This window comes from Poecile atricapillus, chromosome 16, assembly GCF_030490865.1.
Source record: "Poecile atricapillus isolate bPoeAtr1 chromosome 16, bPoeAtr1.hap1, whole genome shotgun sequence".
NCBI lineage: Eukaryota > Metazoa > Chordata > Aves > Passeriformes > Paridae > Poecile > Poecile atricapillus.
Window position 1 is genome coordinate 7480744 of NC_081264.1, and position 22842 is coordinate 7503585.

General features: G+C 43.3%; 1 protein-coding gene across 3 annotated transcripts in view; it reads left to right on the forward strand.

Moving 5' to 3' along the window:
* ARVCF (ARVCF delta catenin family member) overlaps positions 1–22842 on the forward strand; it is a 136393-nt gene that overhangs the window by 100910 nt on the left and 12641 nt on the right. For all 3 annotated transcript variants that reach the window (XM_058851801.1, XM_058851803.1, XM_058851802.1), the window contains 3 exons: positions 20012–20139; positions 21117–21267; positions 22624–22816. In XM_058851801.1, coding sequence (XP_058707784.1) covers positions 20012–20139; positions 21117–21267; positions 22624–22816 — 472 coding nt within the window. The remainder of the gene's footprint in view (positions 1–20011; positions 20140–21116; positions 21268–22623; positions 22817–22842) is intronic.

Below are 22842 nucleotides of genomic sequence, written 5' to 3' on the forward strand. Positions count from 1 at the left end.
TAGCTGCTCTCTGGAGCTTTGGGTGTCGAAGTTCAGCACTCATTTCAGTTTATCTCATTAGGGAGTTGAAAGTCTTCAGCCATAACAAGACATTCAGGTACATTTCAGCCTGGTGGATGAGCTAGCTCATTCATTTTCTCCTTTAAAACAGTTATTAAGCCGCTTAAGAATAATTTCTCTTTTCCTTTTTAGTTTAGATTACTTTAGTTCCATTTTAATGGGTACATAAGTTTAGGAGAGAGTTGTGCTGAAATACTGAACTAGTGTTAAAAATGCTAGTAATTGAAGAATTCTATTTTATTGCAGTGGAGACCTCACAGAAAAGCTGAATTTATCTGAAGGCTTAGCTTTGTGTGTACACTTACCCTGGTCAGCAGACTATGTAGGCAGGGAATGAGATTTTGGATGAACTTGTCAGCAGGTGAATTTCTTCTTCTCCATTATCTGAAATCCTCAGTCACTTTCCATGTAGCCTCATGCTGATGATAGATTTTCTATTCCAGAAGGTGAGTGTTTAAATTCCCTTATAAATCTTTGTATTACTGCTCCAGGAAATTAGACTTCCTGGCACTGTCAGGGTAATGACTTTAACTTAGTAGATTACAAAAGTGCCAGCAATTTGTCTTCAGCTAAAGGCAACATGTAGTGGAAGGAGAGGGAAACTTCACTTTACTCTGGCTTTGGCTTGTAATTAAGATTGGCTGCAGTTCGCATTTCACTGCTGCTTTAATTTGCTTTCTTTAAATCTTTACAAGTTGACTCAAGCACACCTGCCCTTTCCAGCTCCCTTCCATCATTAATTTTGATTGTTGTATTGTGAATAAGTGAGTAGAACTGATTGATTAATGGCACCATCAAAACCCCTCCTGTGCCTGCTGGTGGAAATTCAGGGATTGGGAAGATCTCCTCTGTGAGAGCAAGTAATATGTTCTTGTATTAACATCTTTTGAGCATTTCATGCACGTTATTGAGAATTCTGATCAGAATTATTAAGTATCTCTTACTTCTCTTGCTTTCCTAAGCTAAGTATTTATTTTGGTCCCGTGTGTTTTTCATAATTTACAAAGCTGTGAAAGGTTTCTCATCTGTCTTCCAGTGCTTTGAGTCAGAGAGAATTTATTGCCTAGAATAGGAAAATTCCCATATGGAACCTGCCCTTGCCAAACTTTCTCTAATCTGGTACCTTTAAACTCCATTTCTTTTTCCCAGTATTTTCAAGGAATTCTGAGCAGGCATCTGGATTTTCCTTTCTTGTGTACACACTCTTTCCAAAGCTGACTGCTAATTGTTCTGGAATCTTCTGCCTTTTTTGTCACAATATTCTCTGATTCTTATGTTCAGTGTTGTTATTCGTTCAGAGATGGTGGACACAAGCATGAATTTCTCCCTGGCCTGCTGAGCGTTGCTCTGCAGGTGAAAACTTTTTTATGATCTTTATGGATCTGTTAAATTGGAATATCTAGAACATAAATTGTAAGTTTAGGGTTGAAACTGAAGGCTTTGAAAAATCATATGGGGAGATGCAGTTGGAATGTGAATTGCAGGTCCAGGAGTACTGTTCTGTCTCTCACAAATTCTTTTCCCTTGGTAATACAATTCTGTCCTACAATATTCTTACTTTGGAGACTGTAAGGAAACAAATATTTTTCTGGGAGAGATACTAAATTATATGACTGAAACCCTGTACACTTTGTACAGCAGTGCTGCTGAGACTCACAGCTCAGCTGAGTGAAGTTGAGTTATTCCACAAAATCATGTGAGAGGAATTTGAGACTGTTACAGGACCAACTCTGGTGTTATCTGTCTGCTCAGGAATGCGAAGAATAGTTTTGGCTTTGCGTCCTGGTAATTGCTGCTGTGTTTGTCAAACCGTTGCTCTCTGGCTTCAGAGAGAGCCTTGACATTGCCCTGAGCTGTGGCTTCCAGCCCCTTGCTCCATCCATGGGGACATCCAGGCAAAAATCGTGTTTATAGATAAGAAAGGCTAGATTCCTGGCAGGGGTGAAATGGCATCTGTGGAACAGAAAAGCTCTTGCAGCTGAGTAAGGGAAAGCACAGTGTTTGTGTGTGTAGACTGTGCTGTGAATGGCCCAGGTGAGAGATTGTGTCAGGAAGATTTCAGCTGGGGACTTGAAATAGTTCTGCTACATGGAGGATACAGAACCAATGTAAACTGAAGAAGAAATTTCAACTGTGATATATGCCTCCCCACCCTCAGCATGGACACTTCATAGTGTGAATGTCTTTCAGGTTTAGGTCATAAAACTTGGAAGTTTAAGCTGAGGGACCAGTGGGAAACAACTGCTGGGGCAGGGAGGCAGGAGGAGCAATAGTGATACAAGAATTCCAGTCAGCTCTGTATTTATAGAAGCTGAAACTCTGTGAAGTCATAAGGTGGTGTTTCTTGTCCATCTCTGTTTGGCTCTGCTATAATTCATTTGCCTGTAGAACTCCTGATTGTCCCTTTATGTTCTGTCTCTATCTTAACAGCTAGAGGTCACATGCAAGATGAGTTAGGAGAACAGCTTTGCTTGTGAATAATTTCAGATTTTTCCTTCTGAATGAGAAAAATCTGACTCAATTCTAAGATACTTTGGTTATCTTGGAAATAGTGAATCAGCATCAACAGCTATTCCTCTTCTTTATCCTTTTGCATTCTCAAATGTTTAGTGTCCCTCAGCACATGAGGCAGAAAAGCTGACAGTTGGAGGCAAGATTCTCCCTCCCTACCTTTAGGTCCTTTAACCTCTGGGTGTAAGTCCTCTCATAGGACTATGAAGACTCCAGTAGTCAGCTTCCAGCTCCTTCTTGGCTGAGGCTGGCACCCAGGAATATAGATCTATTATAATAACTAGCAGTATCTTCAAAAGACAAGAATCCCAGGTGGTAAATTCCCTTTCCAATTTGATGTGAATTTGTGGCCAAATTATAAGTGCACAGAAAATGAGATTTAGGCATCTTAAACAGGAAGAGCCTATATATACTTGCATAATAAAGTAGCCTATGAAAAACTAAACAGCAGGAGCTCCACTAGAGCACATGGTAATTACAGCAGCTAATAGGGAGATGGAGTGATCTGGAGCTTCAGCTAAAGACAGAGCTGGAAGGAGAAGAGTCTCATTTTCTCAGTCCAGCATCACTGCTGACTTTCTGAGTGGCCTTAGGCAAGTTAATAGCATTCGGTTTCTTGGGTTGTAGTGAACCTGTTCATGAAGAGTCTGCTATTTCCACTGCATTCACTAGAAGAATCATTTCACCAAAATAATAGCTGGAATAATTACCTCACTAAAATAATTAGTGTTTTCACTGCTGATGTGATAACCAATGCAAATGGAGTGCATGTGATACATTTGTTAAAACAGCAAAATTCTGATGAAGTATGCTGTATCCCAGCTGTTGCTAGCAGCACAGTGATAGAAAAATTAAATAAAAACATAATTTCAGTTAAAGGTGGATGGTAGAGGTTTGCCCCAGTGAAATACTGTGGGAATGGACTGAGGTGTTCATGTTACAGAGAGAATTTTGCAAATACACAATACTGTGAATTGTTTTCTGCTCTCACTATTCATACTGCACTTACTGTGTTTTTTTATTCAGAAGTTCAACTGCATTATTTATGATGCTTTGTATAGAAAGGTGTATACATAAACCAGTGCATAATTGAAAACCTTGGTAAGTTTTACTGCCCAACTACATTTACTTGAGTTACAGCAGTGTGTGCTCTCTGGCAATGCAGCATCTTAACTCTTCAACCACTGATTGGATTTTCATGTCATTTCCACTTGGCTAATATTTCTGATGAAAAATAGTTAATGTTGGAAAGCTATAGTTGTCAGTCATATGTTTTTAATTTTCACAGCTTTTCCTGTACTGTTTGCCCTGCTGAGAATGGTAAATTCTCTTCCCTCCCTACATTTCAGGTTGTGTATATATTTTTGCATGTCTCATTTAGCATTTCTATTCTACAAGTAATTCTAATTGTTACTCTAAAATAGAATGCTTGTTATTACTGAGCATAGCTCATTATACAGATGCTGCTCCAGGACTGTTTATAAAATTAGAATGTGCCAAGAAAGCCTGCCAGGAATAAAAGCAGGAGTTGATGGGAAGGTGCTTATCCCTCCTAACTGCAGCTGCCTCAGTCTTGGGACTCAGTCACCGTAGTGAAAGACTCACTCCATCCAGCCATCATCACTGTTGCCTTATGTCAGCTTCTTCCACACCACTTAGTTTCGGTTAAGAAACAATAACAATGAAATTTCTCAGCATTCCCCCCCTCCCTTTTAGCATAAGCGTAAAAAATGAGATGATCCTTTGAAGAGGGGTACGAATCTGAAAGTTTATCTGGTTGGCCAGCCGGTATCACCAGGAAGCTCAGGGAAGAGGAACTCAGCTTCTGTTGGAATTTAGAGATGAAATTTCATGTCAAAATCAATTACAGAAACCTTGTTGCACAAAGTTACGGTTGTCTCTGGTGTCCATCAAAAGTACCGCAGCAGAGTTGTGCTGACGAAGCTGCTTGACAAGTTAAGAGAACTGCAGAATGTTTCAGAACAGCTGAGGCAGGAAAGTGGTGTAATGTTGATTTAAATCCCTTTCCAGATTTCCAGAAATAGTAGCAGCAGAAGCAAAGGGGGTAGTTAGAGCTCTGGGTGAGTGCTCTGAAGGCTGTGCCTTTAGGAGTAACCAGAACGTGGATTTTGGAGAGCCCAAGATGACTCGGTGCTTTCAGAACTCAGCACTAGACAGACATCACTTGAATCTCACTGAAAGCATCTGTCCCATCTGCCATCCTTCTGCCCACAGAAATGGAGGCTAATGCCACATAATTGGGCATTGGAGCAGGTTCCTCAGAGAGGTTTTGAAGGGTTCTTTATGTCATTGAAGGATTTCAAGACCTGACTGGACAAAAGCATAATAGCTTGGTCTGATTTTGGCATTGAGCCTACTTTGAGCAGGAAGCTGACCCAGGTGATCTCCCACGTTCCCTTTCTGCCTAGTTGTTCTGTGTGCCTCTCATTAACTGATTACAGAGTCAGCCAGGAAAAGTATGTCTACATAAAAACAGCACATTTTTCCAAAACAACTTAATCCACAACTGGTGGATTAGGTGACTCAGATGAGAAGAAGAATGAGAAAGTCCATTTGCCCATGGAACCTGAGAAAGGAGCATATATACAAAATTGAGTGTATCAGGTTGCACCTCAAGATAGGGCTTATTTCAAAGAAAAATATATTGTAGTCATAATGTGTATTTTTCTGGTGCCAGCACAGTAAATGATGGAATCCTCAGAACGCTCAATAATCAGCCTTTGAGGGTCTGCTTATAACAGCTAATGATGGCAGAGAGAAAAGGGAATGAAAATCAAATAGTTGTGTGATTCTGAACTAATTGCAAATTGTACTAGAGATCAGGCAAGGAGACCTTCCTAACTGTGCAGCCAAGGCAGGGAGGTACATGCATTTTTTCCACTTTTGCTTGAACAATATTATAGTTAATAATATTAATAATAATATATATAATAATATATAGTTAATAATAATAATAATAATATTAACTTAACTATAGTTAATAATATTAACTAATATTAACTAATATAACTAAACTAATAATATGGAGAGCTTTAATCATAGAGTTAATATGAAAATTAAAACAAACTGGAATGTCAAATAACCTGGGCATTTTAAATTGCAGAAGCCACTGATGCTCATTAGTAGGGCTGAAGCTGCAGTCATGTTTTGCAGAAGATCAAATAAAGAGAATCAAAAAATTAAGACTTCCGTTTTCTCAGCATTAATTTCCAGTGAGTGTACCTGCACAGCTGCTGCAGCCCTATTATCTGACTCATTACTTTGTAAACCACTGTGAGATATCTTGAATGTGAAAACTGCTATGTAGAGCCATATTTATTTCTGTAACCCCAAGTGCTCTGCTCAGGCTTAAAAGCTCCCCCCCCCCCCCTTCTCCACCATGACAGGGGAATTATAGGACTTAATGTGCCATATACCTCTAACTGTGGATTGAAGAAAAATGACCTTGAACTGAGAGGCAGGCATTTTACATGGTAAAGCAGTCACTTAAATTTACCTGTCAACTGGAGGCGGGGGGAACCTTACCTCTGCATGGTTTAGAAAGCAGCGTCAATCCAACTGCTGTTTGCTCTGAACCCACTGAGAGCTTGATTGCTGATCCAGGCATTTCCAGATGATCAGTGAGAATGTTGATCAGTATGTGGTAGAAAGAGCGTTTTTATTTCGGCCTCACAGACCATTAGTTTCAGCCCTGAATTTTCTGTGTCTTGATCACAGGGAAAATTGGAAGTCTGTAATAGCATGAAATGTTATTTGTCTGTGCAGGAATAGACTCTGGTTCAGGCAGATCTGGAAGGAGGCAATGTGGAGAGCAGTCCTTGCACTTCGTGTCCAGTTCATTCGTGTTTTGCACGCCTTGCCATCTCTTTACTAAAAATCAGGTTGCTTTTGTCGGAGATGTCTAGAGCAAATTTGTGGGGTTTTTTACCAATAGCCTCAGTAAAGTGCAAGGACCAACACACTGTGATGGTGCACTTGTGCAGGCTGGCCCTAGATGAGCAAGACTGAACTCGTGTGGGAGGGGAGAGGGGGCTCCACTGCTGAGGTGAGTTGTGCAGATAGAGGGAATTTCAGTGGCACAGCTGGGAACAGAGATGAGATTTCCTGATTCCTAAAGCAGTATCTTAGCTTGCTCATGCTAGCAAGCCCACTCCATTTAGAGATGTCATTTCTTTTTGTCCCTCTCATACAAAGCCAGAAAGAACATTTAATCTAATGAGTTTTGTTTTGAGACTTCTGAAATCACAACCAGCAAATCTGTAATCACGAGTGAGCATATAATTGCATCTTATCCTGCTGAGAGCTTAAAAATAATGAGCAAGAAAAACATTTCCAAAGATTCATTCAGAGTGTGGAGGATCAAGAAGAAGGTCTAGAAAGGATCTGCCTTACCTGGAGTGTCCCCAATGACCTTTAAACAGTTAGGAAATTGGAAGCCTGCATTCCTTGCAGATGCATGTTGCCCGCTCCCCTTTTGGGGCTGCTTTTCACATTGAGTAATAAAACGAGAAAGCACACAAGACAACCTGCAGGTATGTGAGAGAAGAGATAGAAGTGGGAAGGTTGACTGAGGTGTTGTGTTCTTGGCACTGTGTTCAGAATTTCTCAAGGAATGAAAATTCACCAGGGGTGTTAGAAGCATGAGACCTAATCCCATTTATTCATTTACACGAATGCTGCTCCTGGGAGAGTATTTCAAGTTAGTGATAGTGTCCAAAATGTAAGACTTGGGAAATGCATGTGTGACTTGGATTTGGGCAGTTCTGCGAGGTTTTGCTTAATAGTTAAATTCTGACAAGCACATCCCTTCCAAATCCAATGTCCCTGCTTGCTGAAAACACTGCTGAGATTAAACCCATGGACTATAAACTGTATTGGCAGTTTTCTGGGTGGCTGGATCCCACTTTCCATAAAACACTAAATATTTGGTGCCAGTTGTTTCCCCAGTGTCTGGAGACCTATTTCTGGATCAAGCTCTGTGGACTCATATGGCTCATGAGAAGCTATCAGGGCATTCATAACATTGTCTTGCATGGAGAAATGGGTATAGGCCCTAACATGATGGAAATTTCTACACTCCTGAGGAAGTATCTCACCTTATTTGCATTTATACTGACCTTTTCAGAGTTTTCTATAGGCATGAAGAACCTCCACAGTAAATGTCAGCTTCTGCTTAGAATCTTTTACATGGGTAATTTTAAGCTCAATTTTTAATTGCATAATATTACCATAAGAAAGCTGCATTGAAAATGAAAGCTCTCCAAGACAAAGTGGCTGTTGGTTTGGGGATCTTTTCACTGTTTCAAAGGCGAAGTGGTTTTATAGAGGCTGTCAGAGTTGTTTTTAGGTAATGTCTGCTGTGGCTTTGTTGCAGAATTTCTCATATGATTTCCTACTGCTTTATGAACTCAGGACATTGCTGTGGGGTGGTGAAAATGGGGCAGACTGCAGTTGGATGCTGTGTAATGTTCCCCCTTGCCTCTTGAAAAATGTCTCTGTGCTCCCTCTATTCATTGCAGCAAAGTATCTCATTCATTGCTACACTCTGGGGCCCCAATCTCTTTCTTAACTTGCAAATAAATTTATTTGTGGTGGTATTGTGTGTGTGTGTTTAGCCAGCTAAGGCTTCAGGGAGCTACCTCTCTCCAGATCATGTTTTCGTATCTCACATTTTAGTCCAGCTTCAAGTTTCACAGCAAGATCTGTGTTTCCAGGAAATCTATTATTCTATAGGCAGAGCTGGTTTTCTGTCAGTTCTGCCTGTGATTATCCAATATTCAGGCAGTGCACTGAACAGCAGGTGGGTTTATATTTAATAGAAACTTCCCTGGTTTTCCAGAAAGCTGCAGAGAGAGGTTGGCAGGAAGAGGGAGAGTACCTGTTCGCTCAGTACTTTGATGTGATATGTTCCAGTGTGTCCCAATTTAAACAAGGGAGGAGCAGCAGCATCTTCTTTTGTCTCTCATCATCTGTAATCCATGCCTGAATGCTTTGAGGATGAGTGCAGAATCTGTTCTTGGAGGCATTAATGTCTCTAGCTTACACTGAAATCCAGGGGAATTAAGTATCCAAATACAGTACCTTTAAAAAGCTGGGCTGCAAGGTCCATTTTTTTTATTAGAAAAGTTAAAGAAAACCTTCTGTGCTACTTCCACTCTGGCCTGACATTCATTTGACATTGAAAACATCAAATTCTTTTTCTTGGATGCTTGGGAGATACTTGCCTGACAGCAGCACAGTGACTGTAATTGAGACAGATTAGAGGCACTGGGCTGCCTTTGGGTGCATGAGGCAGCCTTCATGAAATGGAGAGAGAAATTGAAACACACTTTTGACTTTGGAAGCTGGAGCAGGGACTAATTAGCAATTTCAGGACACAAACAGGATTGGAGGAAGTGTTTGGGTTGGCGTATAATAAATTATTTATTAACATGAGGGAGTCTTTCCATATGGCAGTTGCTTATAAAATGCTTATAAAGGCAAGATTGCAGGACTTTGCATGTAATGAACCAAACAGGCTTTGGTCCCAGTGATTAGGAGTCACTGACCTTTCATTTCTGCAGGCTGAGACTGGACCTGGTAGCTTCTGCTCAGCTTGGATTCTGATATGCTTCTCCCAAAAAAGATTAGTTGTTTATATCCAAATATTTTCTTCTTACGGGGATGTATTTTGAGATGTTTGATGTTTCTGTGAGGGTATATCCACTGGAGAATAGAAAAATTTATTCTGCCTTCTTATTTGAGGAATTCAAGCTGTGGAGTTCTGCAGCCCTTCACTGCCTTAAGCAGACGGGCCTCTAACAAGCAGCTGAATTGATATGAATAACCAAATACCTGTGTAATGGCTTATGACCATTTATGAGACTTTCTATAAAAGTCATGATGAGCAGTGGAAGTAAAAGAAGACTCGGTGAAGCATGAGTAACCCAGAAAGAAGCTTTCAGTTTGGCTTCTAAGCATATTTCAGTGTGCACGAGCTCTGGAAGAGTTGGTTGGGTTTTTTTGACGTTGTTTTTCCCTTGGCACTGAAGATAAAACCCAGACGTGCTGTGAAGGAGAGAACCTGACAGGTGCCAGCCCAAGTGGAAATGCTGTCAGTCGATCCTTGTCTGTCGCAGCTCCAGCTCTGATCCGCCCAAGCACTTGTCAGGACCATGTGGGCTTTCAAATCCGAGCAGGAGGTCCCTCAGCAGCAGGAATGTTTTGAAGCACAGTCAGTGGGAACCCCCATAACTCCCACACCTGACAAAGTAATCCTGTTCCTGTAAATTCCTGAGTGATGGAGGAATTGGGTTTGCCTTGCTAGCCGGTTTTAGTGCCAGCACCCCAGTGCATAGCAGCACAGAAGGGCTGACCACAGAAGGTGCTGTGGGTCCTCCCACACCTCAGCTCACCACAGACCTGGTGGAAACAGCATCTGTGCACATCTGGAGGAGTGGGCTGCTGTGTGCAGGCAAAGCACTGGTTACTGCTGCAGCCGCCCTGAGCCCAGCCTGGCTCCAGGGCTGCGGAGCTCCTTCCCTCGGCTGTGGGCTCTGCGGAACCCCCTCGCACCTCTGCACTCCGAGTGCTGCTTCTGCCTGCTGCTGCACCCCACAGCTTGGCACTGCAGAGCACTGCAGCCACTCCTCCACTCCACAGCTCCTCACAAGCCTTGTTCCACTGGGCTGCTGTGGCTGCTCTCTCAAAAGGGAGGGGAGGGCACTTGGGGGGACCATGCCTGGCCTCATGATCCAGCATGTTTCATACACCATCTTGGAGACAGGAAGGAAGATACTTCAGAGATGTGCAGAGGTAAGAAAGAGGTTTTTTTGTAGTTTTTCTACCTTTCTTGCATATGTCAGTATTTAATGTCTGAGGGTGTGTGGATATTTCAACTAAATATGCATTACCATGTAGGGTTTTTTATTTTGTCATGCAGCTGTCTGCTGGAGTGTTTCTTCCCTTTGCTGTTCTTCTCTATTTGCTGGTGTTTTATGACAGAGAGTTTATAAAGCTATTCAGTATCTCAACAGTTCTAAATAAAGTCAGACTATTTTTAATAAAACAAATATGCTTAGGTGGCATCTGGAGCCAAGGGCTAAAGCATGATTCCTTTTGCACTAAGTTTTTCTCTGCAGACAGGTTTCTACTGAGCTGGGAGGAAGCTAAAAGCTCGTTAGCTTCCTGGGGTAAGAGCAGCTGATTGGCATCTGGAACTGCAAAGCTGAGTTTTACAGGGGCTTGAGGCCAAAAAAGGGCAATTTGGAACACATGATCCTTGGTTAAACACACACTGAAGACCAGAGGAAAGAAAATGGTAGGCTCAGGCAGCCACAAGTTAAAGAAAGGAGTCCCTTAATAGTGCTGTTGATTTTCAGTGATGAATCCAGTTCTGAGATATTTTTGTGTTATGATACTAACAGCAACACATTGTATTTTACTACTGGACATAGCTGTGGTGTATTTTTTTTTTTTAATGGGCTTTCCTTCAGGGAATCACTCAGTATCTTTCTCTTTAATAAACATATTTTAGACACTAAGCTCAAACCTGCTGATGGTTGGACTGGACAATTAGGCATCTGGACTAGTCATGGCAGTGAAAAGATTCTCAGATCCCTTCAGCTGCACCACATGGCAGCTCTGATCAGAAAGCTATATTGTGCTTTACAGATCTTGGGTGAGGGTTATAAGGAAAATGGTTTTTGCCTGCATTTGGTTGTCTCAGTTCAAGGAAAAGTCCCAGAAAACACATATGTTCTGGAATGAATACATTAATACACAATTGAAGAAACACATTAGTTTATCTTATATGGAAAGTAATAATTTTCCTCACATTCCCAATCCTCATTAGCTTTGCCAGCCATCTTTTTATTTCTTTTGTTCCTTTGGGAAAGCTTAGCTGAATAGAAAAGGCTTGCAGTGTGCTCCAAAAAGCAGTGGCTTCAAGCCTTTCCGAGGCAGAGAATAAGCATGTTCAGGCCTAGAGATTCCTCCACTTGTACCCTTTCCCCATTAGGAGGAAAGGGCCACTTTCCACCTGCTTGTAGCCAGGTGAGGCATTCTGTAGTGTCACTTCCTTACTGCATCTTTCCAGGGCTGCAGTTGGGAAGTGATCTCTGGCAATGCTATGGGATGGATTATTGTTGCATCCTCACATATTCTTGGCTGGAGTTTGCAGCTGTGAGGTCAGTAAGTTGACAGTTCCCGAGCCTCTCAGCATTTTCTACTGCTGTCACTGGCCCAGGAGCCAGATAAGCCAGGTGAGCTGGGCAGTGCTCTCCTTTCTGGAGAGGATTGTGCAGTCCTTGGAATTGCTTTTGCTGGCTAAAATGGAGTGACAAAATAGAGCTGTTTGGTGACACTCACAAGGAGACGCCCCTCGGGGCATGTGAGCGGTCACCAAGCACTGCCATCTGGGTCCTTTCAGAGAGGAGAAAGAAAACCAGTCAGTCATGTAATTCTGGGCCCTTGCAGAGACAGGAGCAGACATATCAGAAGCACCCATGGCCAATAGGAGCAGCAGCAGTGCTGAGATCTAAAAGAATAATCATGGATGTTTGACCTTGTCACTGTTGTTCAAATATCCCTGTGATGTAGCAGACAGCATCTGGAAATTCAGGTTTTCCCTCCCAGGGAAACAGAACATGATCAATGACACGCTTGATATTGATCTTGTATCCATGGGCCGGATTGCTGTCTGTTTAAGATGTCCCCAGTGCAATTCACATCATCACTGTGCCCAGCTCCTTTTGGTATCAGCTGTTACAGGTGTGAGCCCAGCCAGGAAGCTTTAGGAAGGAGCTTTCCTGAAGGGAGCAGGCAGGATTGCTCACATCTAGAAGCTGCTCCCTTGGCATATTGATCTGCTGTCAGTGAGTTCACCAGCCTGATAAGCATAATCAGTCTTTTGTCTTAAAACACTGTGGTGTTTGAGGCAAGCATAAGGGGCAGCCAGTAAGAGACAGTCCCCTGGGAGCAGCCTGTCTCCAGGCCAGAGGGTGTTCATCCCTAGCTTGGAGTCCCGGGGTGTGCCTGAGCTGCCAGAAATTCCGTACTCCAGCATGGCTGGCAGTGTCACACTGTGAAACCCTGCAGAGCTGGCAGACCTTTCATGCAAATTAGTTTTGTACTCACGTGTGTGAACCAGGATTTTGAACCAAGTCCCACTTTGAGATGTTGCAGTGGTGATGCAGGGCCTGGGCTGAATTCTGGGAGCTTGCAAACACCACGGTAAGCTGGTGGTGGGAAAGGGGGACCTGTCATTCCAAACAGTTTGCATTTGTTACGTAGCTCACAGCTCAGACACTCCGGTGTGTGCTCTGTATGGAAGAGAGAGGGAGAAAATTTTATTTAATGTTTGATTTTCAGATACAAACTGAATTACAAAACAGATTTGCTTTTGGAATAATATGATTGTCCTGTTCCCTTTAAAAGAAAATGCATTCAGCTATCACTGTGAAGTAAATAAAAATAACTTTGGATTAGAGAAGCTGGTGAGAGAGCAGTGTTAACATTCCATGTACTGTGCTGAGAGTCTCCAAGGTCAGAGGCAAGTCTTCTGGGACTGGGGTAAAGGAAGCTATTTACATGAACTCTCCGTTTTAATCATGCAGCCAAAGGACTTAACGTTAATTCCAATCCAAAGCATTGTTGCTTGTAACAATGGTGTTTCTCAAAAGCAAACAAAAACTATTGCCAGAGGTGACCTAGAAATGCTTAAATGTGCTGCAGTTCACCCACGTGTCTCCTCTCCCTGTGGGTGCAGACCTTTAGCAGCTCTCCCGTCCCTGCATCAGCCTGGCTGCTGGGGATTCCCTGTGCTTTAGTGACAGCCCTGCGGGACAGAGCACTCCCCTTTTGAACCAGTGGCTTGGGTAGTGCTCCAGTTATCTGCAGCAGCTTTCAGATTCTTATTAAGCATTGGTCCTCCAGAGCCTTTGCTACTGATTAGTGAGGAGAAAAGGCTGTTAATGGAACATCTCCAGTTGCAAAGAGATTTAGCTGCATATGTTTGGAAAAACCTTTGTATTGGGCAGTGTGTCAAACACTGTTGGGAGAAATGCTGCTTGCAGGTCCTTTGGAAAGGGAAGACTGTAGTAGCTCTAAAATATATGGTCACAGAAAACAGAATTGCTGGAACTCACACAGGACCAAAATGGGTTGTGTTTGATCGATCCACCTCTTTGTTGAATTGCATATTCTTTGGATATGAAGTGGGATGTGTAACCAACCTTGTACAAATCACACTCTGTAAGAAGGTACTTTGATGACAGCTTGTGGAGCTTGGGAAGTGTAAAGAATAATAGAAATAGACAAAGACAGTTTGCTTTCCCAGGCATCCTTTCTTTCTCCTGCACTGCCTTGCCCTCCATTTCCTTTCCCTGCTGCCTTTCTGTCTTTCCTACAGTCACCCTAGCTCCCTGTGTTGTTCTTCTGCATACCTCACTCTTGCTACTGCTGGTAACATTCCTACTACATCCTTTGGGCTGGGGGTTTGTTTGCTTCCCTTTTTGAGTAGTGTGCCAATGGTAGGAGTACGTGATAAGCTGGGAAGACTTTACATCATTTTAGAACTTGTGTATGACTTAATTGGAAGGTCACACATTGTGGTGTTCATTTCCTGAATAGAAAAACTCTTCTTAAGCATTCCCTCAAGCCTGATTCGAGTCTCATGTGTCCCACATTATCTGGTGGTTTTTCTTTTCAATACTATTCAAAGGCTGTTCTGTCTGTCCTCAGAGCTGCTGCTCAATGGTGGATGCTGCATTTGTGATTGAATCTCTGCAGTAAGCTCAGTACCTGTCCTGACTTGTGCTGTACCTTGAAGTGAAAGCCACAGAGACTGTTCAGAACTTTCCACCTATTATTTCATCTTCATCCGTTGCAGTTTGCTGTGCCTCTGCCGTGTGACACTCAGTATTCTGCATGTATCTGCATTCTCGGGCAGCTATGCCAAGGGTTTGGCTCTGTTGGAGCTGGCTGCGTTCTCGCTACTGTTAAGCCTTTCAATTAGAAGAATCTTGCAAGTTTATGTTGGCATTCAAGCTGCTCTGTGCACTGGGTGCTGAAGCACAGTGTACAGATGGAATGGAGCCGATGGGTCGGATTTTTTAAGGATCTGATTCCTGTTTTTACAGAAGTAACCAGCTGCCTCCCCCAGCCTTCTATGGAGCTTTTCATGTAGTCTGCTGTAAAACCACACTGCAGGGTGAGGGGTTCCTGGGAGGGGAGAATTGAGCTGCAGGATTGATCTGCTGCTGAAGTGTTCCGAAAACATTTTTGTAGACTTCTGAGCCCTGGTTTAGACCTTGCAGACAATGAGCTGCACAGGCTGTGGTGAAGGTACCAGCCGGTTGTCAGCAGAGGGCAGGATCCAAGCTTGGGATGTGGAGCTTTGCTTTGGTGCAGATTCTGAGTGTTTCTTTTACTATCACGATTCTTTACTCTGTTGGGGTTTTTTTGTTTGGTTTGGGTTTTTTTTCTTTTGCTTTTGGCTGGCAGCTTCCTGGTTGCTGAGGGAGATGCTTTTTCCGTGTGCAGAGTCTGTTTTCGGGTGACCTTGCGGGGAGGTGCGGTCCGGGTTCCTCTCACTCCATCTGCCGGCGCTGCAGGTGCGGCTCAGGGCGAGCGCAGCGGCCCCAGAGCTCCCGGTGCTCGAAGCCCCTGGGCGCTGTGAGCTGGGAATGCATCTCCTGCTGTAGTGGCAGCCCAGAGGGAGCCCAGGTGAGGCTGCATCTCCTGTCGGGAACCAAAGTGCAGTAAGTGGGAATTGCCTCTGCACACTGCAAGAGTGAGTGGCTATCAGAGTTCAGTGATTCCACAGACACACAGCCCCTCGGTTTAGGAGTTGCTTGGGTTTTTTCTACGGTGTTGCCAGCATCCTTCCAGCTTCCTGTGAAATTTGACAGTTGTTTTAAGCATCAGTCCAGAGGTTTCGTGTGGATAGAAAATGAAGCAGTGTATTTCTGCTGCAGCAGCAGGAGATCTCTTGTCTGTCCAGCATCCACATGTGTATCATTTTCCATGCCTGTGGTGGGGTAATAAATTCTAAATTGTACGGGTGGTGAAGGGGAATAGGTTTGGCAGCGTTGTTCCAGAAAGAGTTGTCTGAATTTGGGATTAAGTGAGTGTATCAGAGATAGGCACCTGGTGCAGTATCTTACATTATTGCCAGAATGTAGCTAAGTATAGGCACAGGATCAGCATTGCCAAGATGAAAGCAAATAGTTTTGTGGAGGAGATAATCCAGGAGCTGCTGCATCATTCTCAGCATGGGGACTGAGGGCTGAAGGGATGGAGATGGCTAATCAGCCCCAGCTAATTCCTCAGGTGTTTCCCATTCAGGATTCAAATTGCTGTCTGTGCTGTCACTGTTCTCTGGGCAGATAATCTACTTGCCATGTGCCTGGTAGTGCGAACTTCACACAGAACTAGTCCCATTTCCCAGCTTTGAGCGACTGTACTGCAAAAAAGCTCTTTTTCCTGTTTCTCAGAAAGATGAGACTGCAGTGTGTTGGAGATGACTCTAATATGGAAGATACTCCTCTGTGACACATTCTTCATGTTGGTAGCTGGGGGAATGCTTACACACCGTAAAAGATCTGATTCTCACAGTGACATGAGTGTCCAAGGCATTTCTCTGTTTCTCTAAAAGCCAAAATCTAATACAATGAACTTGTTTGCTTTGCTTTCTGCAATGAATGAAGCAATAAATTACTTATCTCCATGCTTTTCCAGGAGGAAACAGTGTAGATTGCAACTCAGCACAAATCCATAACCAATGGAAAAATCTCATTTATTCCATGAAGATTATCTTTTTAAGGGCAGGGCTGAATCTGGGCTATAATTAAAACAGCTTTTTAAAGAAAAAAGAAAAACAGTGGATGTTTTTCTTGTTTGATGTATTCTCCATCACTAATGACTCTTTTCTCATTTCTTCTATCCATTTTTAAATGGGTGTAAGGAGTTAGCTGTATATTGCATAAAGTAACATTACCTGAAAAAATAATTAAGATGATCTCGAAATTAAGGAAATCAGTTTTGAAAAGAAGCAGGTGCTTAATGGAGGTGAGACCAGCTGTGCTTCCCAGGAACGTGCTAGAAGCGCTTCATGGGAAAATGTGCAAGGCCTCCATGCAACACTGGAAGGAAATGTATAATAATTCAGACAAATTGCATCCTATAAATAGCAGAGCTGGATTCATTAGGACAGGAGGCAGATGGAGAAAATATAAAACTTGTTTGTTTCTTTTTAAGGCACTATAATGCTTATGAAAAGTGTCAGCTTGCTGTCAGAGAGGGAAAACCCTCCAGTGCAGCAGCAACTTTCTCGTTATTAGTTTCTCATCCCTGCTAATGAGCAGCCACCATGAGGGACATTCTTGATGCTTGGCTTTAGCAGCTCCTGCTGCCTTTCCCTGGCATACCCAGGCTGACTCAGAAGAGCTGCCGTGCTGGGAGAGGAGCAGGGGAGGCAGGAGGGAGGAAAGAGCTGTCTGTGGTGTGTAGCCCTCGCTGACTCTGTTTAAGACAGGTGCCAATAGGGCAGAGGCATAAATGTAGTTGGAAAGGGGGGGTGTGGAGTGAGGTGGGAATCCTCCACCACCTGCTAAGGAGTGATGCCCCAAAGCAGGAAAGTACTGGTGGTTGGTAGAGAAAATGCTGTGCATTATTGAAGAGAGGAGGTGAAGGGATTTTTGAGATGCTCTTACATTAGAAAGAAGGAAAAAGGAGAGGCTTCCATGCATGGAGAGAGGTAATGACAGAGAGTGGGTGAGAGGTGCGTGACTGGAATGCAGCTGTGGCCGCAGGAGGGGAGCAGAGGTGAGGGAGTTGGAGCATCTCTGTGTTCACACACAGCGACGTGCTGAAGAAGGAAGCATGTCCAGCCAAAAAGAAACGTACAGACTGACAGAAAGGGCACATCACAGAATGCATTTAAATAACAGGACAGAGTAACAGTGTGGGACTGTTTTCAAATGTGCCAGAATTATAACTGGGTACTTCTAAACAGAAGACTGGCTGAACAATTGCATCCTGTTGAACCACAGGCAAGTCTGAGCTCAGATATAGAAGCAGAAAATGTTCTGTATGAATATTATCTGTTAATGAACCTGCCTTCATCTCTTCCGCTGATCTGATTTACATTTCAGCAAAGCTTCCTTAAAAGATAACAGTGTCAAAATTCCAGTAGGCTATCCTAAGAGATTTTTAAGTATTAGTGTTCAGGAAAGGAACACCAGGCGCTTATCAGCAGTGTTTTTTCTTGAGAAGTTCTTAGGTTGCCAATTCACCTTGTGAAGTGGCAGGGGGAAAGGGTGATATGAAGGTCATACTAGAGTCAGATAATCACAGACTTATTCAAGGAATGGAGAAAAGCTGTACAACTGCTCATGCTTCATGGATTAAGTAACGATAGTTTTTCCTCAGCATTCAATATAGAGGGCAGTGATCCCAATGCAAGGAGAGGACACTGGAGAAGAGGAAAGTCAGTGGTATGGATTGGCAGGATGCCTTTGGGGGTTGCCATCTGTTGCAGCTTGCACGTATCTGTAGGGTGTCATGTGTAGCAGGCAAGTGGTGGCATTAAAATGAGGCACAGACGTGGAGCAGGTTAAGTATCCGGTCACTAGAGAAGAATCCAGGCGTGCTGGGATGCACGTGAGAGGCTGAGCACGGAAAGTATGAACCAGCACATGGATCCTCATGGATCCTCAAGCATAGATTGGATCTTTGGCACGGAACAAACCTTGGCTGATTGTGTTTGCTTGCTTTCAGTGGGATAAATACCCCCTGTACACCCAGGGGGTTAACCCAGCTGGTGTTCATAGGCAGTGTTATACAGGGTTTAGAGGGCTGAGTTCCGAGATCTTGACTCACAAAGCTACATAGCCATAACTGGTATGAAGGATGTGGAGAAATGGTTACATTTAAAATCAAGGCTTTTATTTCAGGAAGTCTTTAGCAACAGGGGGGAGAAAAAAAAAAATTTAAAAAAAAATAGGATACCCACTGGATAGGACATCATTGCTCCAAGATGTCTAAAATATGATAATCTGCCATGTGTGTATGAGAGATGGGTGATTTTGAAGGGAAAGTGCTGAAGAGAGAAAGTGATTTGTGTTTGGAAGTCTCCTTGTCTTACTAGTGGAAAACTTGCTTTGAATTATTGTACAATTCGAAGACAGCATCTTATGTGAAGAACATTCTTTTCATGTGTACAAATACTAAAAATTATTTTGCTCAAAGCAAGCTTAAAATTCCCTCTTTGCCCAGGCCTCTTCACACCTTTATGCTTTCTTTGATGTCATTTTTTTCTAGAAATCCTCACCTAGGTAATACTTGCTGCATTACCTAATGCTTACTTACTGCAAACATCCCAATGGCCACCAGACCAGCTACAGTGACTGCAGATGGGTCACATTGACCAGAGGTTGCTTGTGCCATCCTGCACCCACCAAGGCAATTTAGAGGTTTAGTTTTTTATTCACATAACCTGAACAGCACTTTGAGATGCTTTGTCTGGCCAGTCCTTTGAGCAGATGCTTGGCATACTCCATCTTCATTGATGCAATGTGTCATGCTACACTTAGTGAAGGAAGATAGATAAAAAGTGCTTCAAATTGTTCAGCAATTTGGAGTGATGGAGTTCTTGCCTAAGACCCTCTTTTTAATGTGGGTAGATGCATAAATCGTAATCTGTGGATGAGGAAGTTGGGACACGATGATACTGTCAGCTACTCAGCATCACAAAAGGAAATCCTTGGCAGAGCTGGTAATAGCTCTCATTCCTGTCATGCTTAAACTGCACAGCTGATACAGTGACTCTGGGGACCTGCAGTGAGCAGATGTGGCTGTCACAGTCTCCCAGTGTGGGACAATGCTGGCGTATTTCTGTGCTGCATATTTGAACTGGAGTCAGTGTTCCTCCTTGGCACTTGGGGGTTCCGGTGACTGACATCCTGCCTCTTCCTTCTGTTCCCTGGATGTGTGCAGGGTGTGGCTGACAGGATGGTGTAGCTCACTCTTTGGCCCTGCTCTTTGTGTTGAGAGAGATTTGAACAAGGACAGGAGTGCAAGGTGAATTTGCAGCCCAGTCTAGAGATGCAAAGTAATAATTGTTACAGGCAAAAATTGTCTCTTGTCACCTTGCCATTACCTACATGCTGTGCAGTTTATAGCATAGGATAGATTCCAGAAAGAATTGGCAACCTTAAGCAAATTGACCTGCAGCCCAGGTGAACATTTCTCTGCATGAGTTTCTGTCTCCACCATTTCCAGTAACTGTGGATAGAATGTCCTGGACATGACAGAAGCTCTTCTGTGCTGTAGCAGCTTTTGCTTGGCTGCTCTCTTATGTTATTAAATAAGGGAATGTGTTTGCTTATACACTGTCTTCTCTGCTTCTCTTGCTTCTGTTCTCTTGCCCCACGTGCAGGCTTTGAATTATTGTACCAGCCAGATGTGGTCCGACTATACCTCTCCATCCTCACCGAAAGTCAGAACTTCAACACTCTGGAAGCTGCAGCAGGAGCTTTGCAGAACCTTAGTGCTGGCAACTGGATGGTGAGTGCAGTCTTCTCTTCAGTCTTTTTTGTTTCCTTTGTGTAAGCAAAGAACAAGGGGATGTCGTAAGTGTGCTGTTACTTTGTACATTTGTTATCTCCTTTAAAAAGGAAGGAGGTGGGAATGTCCAGGAAATTACTTCCATTTGCTTATTGAAGACATTCTGCATCTTCTGGACTGGTGATGTTTACGTAGTGCAAGTGGCGTTGAGTTCATGACAGTTTAATCATGAGCAACTTTTACCACTCTGACCACTTAACCATTGCTTCATCCATTCAGAAAAGCCTGGTATTAAGATAGGTTAAAGGTTAAGGTTAGGTTATAGGTATTAAGTTGTTCGATTGACAGTTGGCTGAGGAAACTGCACTCCAGTGTCCCCTAATAATCTCTGTGAAGCATCCCCAGCACTAATCAGGCAGTTCTCTGAAAAATTTGTCTGCTCACTCTGGAACCACAGCAAAGTGGGACTGATAGGAGCCAGAGGGTCGGCAGCGTGGTGTTTCACAGCTGCCTTGAGTACAGCTTATTTTAAATAATACAGGCTTGTTTTAAAAACAATCATGAAACAGAATAAAAGCATGAAATTGGAGGAGGAGGAAGATAACAGATGCTTTAGATGCATTACTGTTTCTTCCAAGTGACCTCTTGTTTCCTAATCCAGAGGAATGTGTTTTCACACCAAGGTGTGTACAGAACATATGCTGGCAGATGATGCTCCTTCCTTCTGTTCCTACCCTCTTTCCCCAGAAGCTGGCTTAGCTGTAGGATGAACTCATACACCCTTTCTTCCTTGGTGCTTGGTGAACTTGAATGAAGGGTTAAGGCAATGGGATAAATCAGCACGCACAACATGGCTGGTCTTTGCAGAGAAAAAAGCAGGTTACAGCACTGAAAGAAATGCCAAGGGCAAGGAAAGGACAGGTATGCGAACTCACAATACTTGGTGTTGTTTCTTTTCCCTCGTGTGTCCCGATCAGTGGTCCACGTACATCCGTGCGACGGTGCGGAAGGAGAGGGGGCTGCCAGTGCTCGTGGAGCTGCTCCAGTCTGACTCGGACAAGGTTGTGAGGGCTGTGTCCATTGCCCTGAGAAACCTTTCCATGGATCGTCGCAATAAAGATCTCATAGGTATCTTCTGAACTTCTCTAACCAGCCTGGGATCTTGGAGACCCTTGAGAGACCTCACGTTTTCTGTCCCTTGTGCTGAGGATTTGTTCTCTCTGCAGTTTCCATCCACGCTATCTGGGATTGTGCTGTAGCCACCAAGTGGGGAGCTCTCAGCTCAATGTATTTCCAGGCCAAACAGGCTGTGGCTTGAGGGAGGTCTAACTTGGGTGTAACATTAGGTGTAGATTTTTGCAGGAGAGGAGTGTGTGCAGATGTGCAGAGGCTGGATGGGTTAAGAGATTTCTTGTCTTTTCCTGAGCTCTGGCTGGTATGGGACTTGTGCTCATAGTCACACATCACAGATGTTGCTCCTTAGGCCTGCCTGCTATTCCATTGGAGTAGGAGTCTGGCCTTTGGCATGCTGAGCTAACCTGGGGAAGTACAGGGAACTCTGAAGTTGTACCTTTTGGTTTTTTTGCTTCCTCCTTCCTTTCTCATCTTTTTGCCTGGTGAGTGTTTGTAGAAGCTGGACCCCAAACAACTTAATACTCTTCAAGTTTGTATTCAGCACTGTTCTAGCTCCTCCAAAGTGGTAAATAACATTCACCTACCCATAAGCTGAATCATGAAAGATTCAACTGAGAGGAGTTTTCCTCTAGATGACTTCTGTATTTAACTAAGGTATTGGTTTAAACTGACCTTGTCAGGCCAGGAAATACTGGTGACATGTTTAGGGCCATAATTGAAGTTGTTACTGGCAAATAGCAAGGTGGGATTCTACCTTAATATGTCAGGTTCTCATTTAAATAGCTCAGAGGTGTAGCCAGGCAAATGATACAGATGGATACCTGGAAATTATAAAGTCCAGATTCCCAGATTCCCTGTTTTTTCTCCAGAACTATACATGGAGAAGGCTAACTGCACCCAGGAGGAGCCACTCTTACCTTTGTTGGGGAAGGTTAATAAATGCATGGCTGCACACCTTGCCCCAGAAGGCCAATTACAAGGCTAAGTTGAGTAAGCCATGTGCGTGTATTAGCATGAATACGTGACATTAGCAGCTGCTGGATGTTTTTTTGCCTTGGGCTTTGCAAAATATGATAGATGTTGGCTCTAAAATTCTCAGTAAAAATGGCTTTTTTCTCCCCTCAATACCTTTCAGAATCCATGATGAAGGACTTTATCTTAGCTTTATCAGCTATCAATCACCTTGAAATAATGAATGATAAATACCCTATGAAGTTACAGTGTTGTGGTTTAAAACACATGCATTATAAGAGTTTTTTCGACATAGCAAACACCATTAACTTCTATCATTCAGGATAGGAAGCTGAAATTGTCATTATGGCTATAATGGTATCTCTTCCCCTTATCTAGGTAGTTATGCCATGGGTGAGCTGGTAAGAAATTTGCCCAGCAGGCAGCAGAGATCTGCAAAGAACCTGGAAGAGGATACAGTGGTTGCAGTGTTGAATACCATCCATGAAATCATTACTGACAGCTCAGAAAACGCAAGGTCTCTGATCCAGACACAGGGCATTCAGAAGCTGGTAGCTATCAGCAAGTCAAGGTAAGTGACAGTTGAAAGCAAAATGC